At 42.0% G+C, this 5,267-nt stretch overlaps 2 protein-coding genes across 2 annotated transcripts; both read left to right on the plus strand.

The window, feature by feature from the left end:
- Positions 1-750: 750 nt before the first annotated feature.
- On the plus strand, positions 751-2,712 carry LOC131004687 (U-box domain-containing protein 26-like). The gene has a single exon (XM_057931401.1). The coding sequence runs from the start codon at positions 1,177-1,179 to the stop codon at positions 2,422-2,424; it is 1,248 nt and encodes a 415-aa protein (XP_057787384.1). The 5' UTR covers positions 751-1,176; the 3' UTR covers positions 2,425-2,712.
- A 2,087-nt stretch (positions 2,713-4,799) lies between these two features.
- LOC131004774 (uncharacterized) lies at positions 4,800-5,267 on the plus strand. Its single transcript, XM_057931535.1, has one exon. It carries the CDS (start codon positions 4,800-4,802, stop codon positions 5,265-5,267), a length of 468 nt encoding a protein of 155 aa, XP_057787518.1.

Genomic DNA, 5,267 nt, shown 5'->3' on the forward strand with positions numbered 1-5,267 from the left:
ACCCCTCACTCTTGGTCTATACCTAGCTAATTTGGAAGCTTGACTTAGTGTTTATTAGATACAAAAATAAAAGGTTTGGTTAAACTACTTTAAACCTAAGCAACCAGGTGCTCATATCAATAGGGGAGTAATATTACTATTATCTAGGTGCTAGCGTTAGAAAAATAATTTTTAGCATTTTGTTTAAATTAAATAATACGAGCAATAATCATAATAGGCATAATAGGGTTAACAATGGAAAGATATCGGTTTTTTTTTTTATCGGAATATCGGGGTAATAAAAGAATCTATTATTTCTTTTAATTTGGGTGAAAAAATAATCTATTATATCGTTTTGGTGAAATTGCAATACCCAAAAACTGTAAATTTAAGCATGCGTGAATAAATCTGAAAAAAATATTTGGAGGTAATAAAAGTGGTACTTGAAGTGACTTATAATCAAAATTGATCCATAGTCATGTGAATTCAGTTTCATTTTGACCCATCAACTTCAATTAACCTATGGGCCCTTTTTCCGATTAATCTCAAGTCTAAGTTGATGGAATGGCTTAATCCAGTTCTAAACTTTGAAGACGGTTTAAACACATATTTATAAGGTTGAATAGATTAAAAATGAAGAACTTGACCTAATTTTAAAGTGATGAGCGATGGTGATGCAACCATATCCTCCTTCATATAACGATATAGATGAGCAAGAATCTGAGGACTAGAATAAACCCCAAAAACAGAAAAAACAAATGAGCAATGAGAACCATTCACCTTGATTTAATTCCAGGAGTTAGATTTTGACCAATCAAGGATGGCATGGCTGATGGCCCCATCCCAATCCCAAATTCCCTTGGACACCAACCTAACCATGGTTAAAGGCTAGAGTTAAATGAACCACACGTGTGGCGGATTAATGGGAAATACGCACATAGTACAAATCCGTCAGCATGTAACCGCAGAGAAATGTCCCTCTGTTCCTATTCGGTATATAACCCATCACTCCCCAACATGCTCAAACAGAATTTGCAGTCCCCTCTGTTTTAGTATCACTCTTTCTCTAGTTCTTGTCCCTCAATCTCATTCCCTTTTTCCTTCTTCCATTTCTAAGTTCTGGATTATTCAATCAATCCGCATCTATATATATATATATTGCTGAATAAAGAGAGAGGGTGGTTAGATTAGAAGAACATGCCAGCTGGTTTGGAGCCTTTGGATATCGGCGTGCAGATACCCTACTATTTCCGGTGCCCGATTTCTTTGGAGCTCATGTGCGATCCTGTCACCGTTTGTACCGGTCAAACGTATGATCGTTCCAGCATAGAGTCCTGGGTGGCCACCGGGAACACCACCTGTCCGGTCACCCGGGCCCCACTCACGGATTTCACGCTAATTCCGAACCACACTCTCCGCCGCCTTATTCAGGATTGGTGCGTTGCCAACCGATCCTTCGGAGTGGAGCGGATTCCCACTCCCAAGCAGCCGGCCGAACCGGTTCTCGTTCGATCTCTTCTGAATCAGGCTTCGGCCGGATCCGGTCCGTTTAGCGTGAGGGTTTCGGCTCTGCGGCGGCTGAGAGGTCTGGCGCGAGAATCGGAGAAGAACCGATCCGTCATTGCTGCCAGTGACGCCCGTGCGATTCTGCTCTCGATTGTGTTCGCCGACGTCGGTTCGATTCCGTCGGAATTGAATCTCGAATCGATTGCGATTCTGTCGATGTTTACTCTCTCCGAACCAGAGTGTTTGTTCGTGGCGACCGACTCGGAGAGGGTGAGTTATTTGGTGAATCTACTGTTCCATTCGTCGATCGACGTCCGAGTCAACTCGGCGGCGTTGATCGAGTCGATTGCGGCGGGGTTGCGATCGCCGGATCTCCGTGCGCAGTTCAGCGGCGCCGACGGAGTGTTTGAAGGTATCGTCGGTCTATTGAACTATCCGTTGGCCTATCCTAGAGCAGTGAAGATCGGAATCAAAGCTCTGTTCGCGCTGTGTCTGGTGAAGCAGCACCGCGAGCGGGCGGTGGCGGCCGGGGCGGCGGAGGCGCTGATCGACAGGCTGGCGGAGTACGAGAAATGCGATGCGGAGAGAGCGCTGGCGACGGTGGAGCTGCTCTGCCGGATTCCGGCCGGATGCGCGGCATTCTCGGTCCACGCGCTGACGGTTCCGCTCCTGGTGAAGATCATCCTGAAGATCTCGGATCGCGCGACGGAGTACGCGGCGGGGGCGCTGCTGTCGCTGTGCTCGTCGTCGGAGCGGGCGAAGCGGGAGGCGGTTGCGGCGGGAGTGTTGACTCAGCTGCTGCTGCTGGTGCAGAGCGATTGCACGGAGAGGGCGAAACGTAAAGCGCAAACGCTGCTCAAGTCGCTGCGGGACTCGTGGCCCGATGAGTCCATCGCCAATTCGGATGATTATGCCGGAAGCGACGTCGTTCCCTTTTAATTTTATATTTTTATTTTATTCTAACTATTTTGTTGATTAGGTGAAATTGCATTTCTAAAGGGACAAAAAATATTAGCATGAGAGGGTACATAAGCCATTGGTATGTATTTGTATGTAGTTTTCCTTTTTGGTGCAAAGTTTTTCTCCAAGGTAAAATGGGGGAAATTTTGGATTATTTTTTAGAATGGAAATATTTTCTCTGGTAATTGTAATTTGAAAAGTCGTGTTGATTGGAATGGCATTTATCATGGATTAATACTAAGGTTGGTGTGATGATATTTGATGAAATTGATTGTGGCCATTTTAAAGTAATAAATAGAAGCGAGTTAGATGTTGAAGTTTCTTTGACCATGGACTGAGGAGAATAATGTCGTAGGGGCGCATGCATACAAAATGTTTATTTGAAATAATAGCCTTTTATTATCATCAATCAATGGTGTACACCCCCATCGGCCATCGCATTTTTGAAACTTTATTTACACATCATTATTTATTTTTTTAATCATTTTGGAGTTTATTATGTGAGCTCCGTTTTATTTTGATTGGGACCATGTCCATGCATCGATTACGTTTTTTTTTTTTTTTTTATCAATTAAAAATCTATTAAAAACTGGGGCGGTACCAGGAGTACGTTTGTTGATCGATTACGTTTGTTGGGTTTACTTTTAAGTGGCGATTAAAAATGTGTTTTAAAATGAAGGTATGCGTCAAGAGCTAGAAAATGTAAATTAAATGACATTTAATGAAATATGTAAATATTATCAGTTTAGATTAAGAATATATAGTTATGTACGTACATATTGGTATCGTATTTTTATAACATATAGTTTGAGAGAAATGAAATTCTGAAATTGGTATAACTCTATGATAGTGAACGTTTTTGTTTGCTTTTGAAATGGGAAGACAAGTTTAATGGCAAATGTCAAATCATGTCTTTGAGAAGTGCATATGAACATATTTTCATTTAAGATATTTAATGTGTGTGTCTATGTGTTTCATCAATTGATTGCTCAACTTAAAAGTTGGCTTGACTTTTGGGTTTGATATGTGTTGATTCATAAGTTTTTTTAGAAGCGTGTTGATTCATATGTGTGTGATTCCGAAAAATGTGAGACCTTTTACTATGCATAAGAAGATTTTGTATCTGAAAATTGTTTTTAACTTCTCCAAAACAAATAGTCTTCTCCTCAATTAGTATAATTTTAAAATCATTTTCTCAAAGTTTCAAAATAGATACCCCTCTTTATAGAATGACTAGGCTTTCCTTTAAAGAGAATAAATACTAAAAATAAAGATCATCCAATAATAACTATAGTAAAATCCTTTCAAGAACATATAAACATGGACCTAAGTATAAAATGATCGACTCTGATGACTCTCCAATTCTCTCCATCGTTTTCATCTTCCTTTTTATTTTTTATTTCTTTTTCCATGATAAATATAGTCGAAATCATGTTTGTTAGGACCATCTATAATTGTTTGGTTACACGTCTAGAACTATTATTTTGGAGATTGGATTTTTCAAGGGCAGGGAGGCAAAATAAAACCCTACAGAAAATGAAATCTCACATGGGCTTTGGATTTTTTTCCCTTTTCATGTTTGCCACATGTGATCATACATGCCCAACTCGTTCTTGCTCCACACACTCACAGTGTTTTTCTAGAAAATTTCACCAGACCCATCAATTTGTGCCCTACAAAATTTGGTAATTGATATCCTTTTCCTTTTTTTCTTCTTTTCATAGGAAGTACAACAATGATTGTGAAATGAAAAACTCTAATTTGACTAGAATGTTAACATAATTATTTCCTAAACAATAACTTCAACCAATCAGCAGCGGTGGGTGCGATGGCCGGATCGAACCCGGCCTATCGCACCCACCACCGTTGCCGCACCCGGGTGTGAAGGAGGGGGGGCGTTGCTTCGCACTCGTGAATAGTGGGAGCGAAGGAGGGGGCGTGTAAACACGCGCCCCTTTTCGGCCCAAAAAAAGAAAATTAAAAATAGCCGTTTTTTACCGTTTTTTTTCCCATTGCCGATTTTCTTTTTCTTTTTTTTTTAATTTCTATACCCCCTCTATATATACATATACAACCTCATTCTCTTCTTCATCCTCTATCATTCATCCATTCTCCTCATTCATCCATTCTCCTCATCTTCTAAATTATTTCAACAAATAGCAATGGAAGGCGATTGGAGCAACTATTGGCGTGAACATCCTCAAAATCCATCCCCCGGCGAATCAAATGCTTCCAGGCAAGGATTCTCGCCGTTCACGCAAGAATCGAATGCCTTTCAAGCGGCGGCCACCAATTTGAACCCCCGCTTTGCCGCCGTTGCCGAGCCCGAGCCCGACGTGGAGGAGATTGCTTCTATGCCGGCGGCCACCAAACGTAGCAACTATTATCCGCCAGAAACGGTGCTAATTTGCTGTTTGTATTGCGAGCACACCCACGACTCTGTGGTGGGTGTCGACCAAAAAGGGGCGAAGTTTTGGGGCTCCCTCTGCACCGAATACAACGCTAAAAGGCCCCAAGGATCTATTTCACGCGACGTCACGCAAATCAAATCTCACTTTCAACGGGTGTCGAAGGATGCGAAGAGGTTTGAGGCCATGCACAAAAAATGCCACGATCAATGGAAATCAGGCATGAGTGATATTCAAATCCTGGAGCAAGCAGAGGCAATGTGGCTAGCCGAGTACAAAGTTCCGTTCCGGTATCCGCATGCATGGAAGATCTTGCGCGAGTCCAAGAAATTTGCAAGTCTCGGCGAGGATGTTCACTCCGATGTCGGACAAACGATGAAAGGGGTCCGACAGTCTTCCCACAACGACTTCTAG

The sequence above is a fragment of the Salvia miltiorrhiza genome, unplaced genomic scaffold, assembly GCF_028751815.1.
Source record: "Salvia miltiorrhiza cultivar Shanhuang (shh) unplaced genomic scaffold, IMPLAD_Smil_shh original_scaffold_455, whole genome shotgun sequence".
Taxonomy (NCBI): domain Eukaryota; kingdom Viridiplantae; phylum Streptophyta; class Magnoliopsida; order Lamiales; family Lamiaceae; genus Salvia; species Salvia miltiorrhiza.

Coding starts and splice junctions, on each gene's coding strand:
- LOC131004687 (XM_057931401.1), top strand. CDS start 1,177: ATGCCAGCTGGTTTGGAGCCTTTGGATATCGGCGTGCAGATACCCTAC.
- LOC131004774 (XM_057931535.1), top strand. CDS start 4,800: ATGCCGGCGGCCACCAAACGTAGCAACTATTATCCGCCAGAAACGGTG.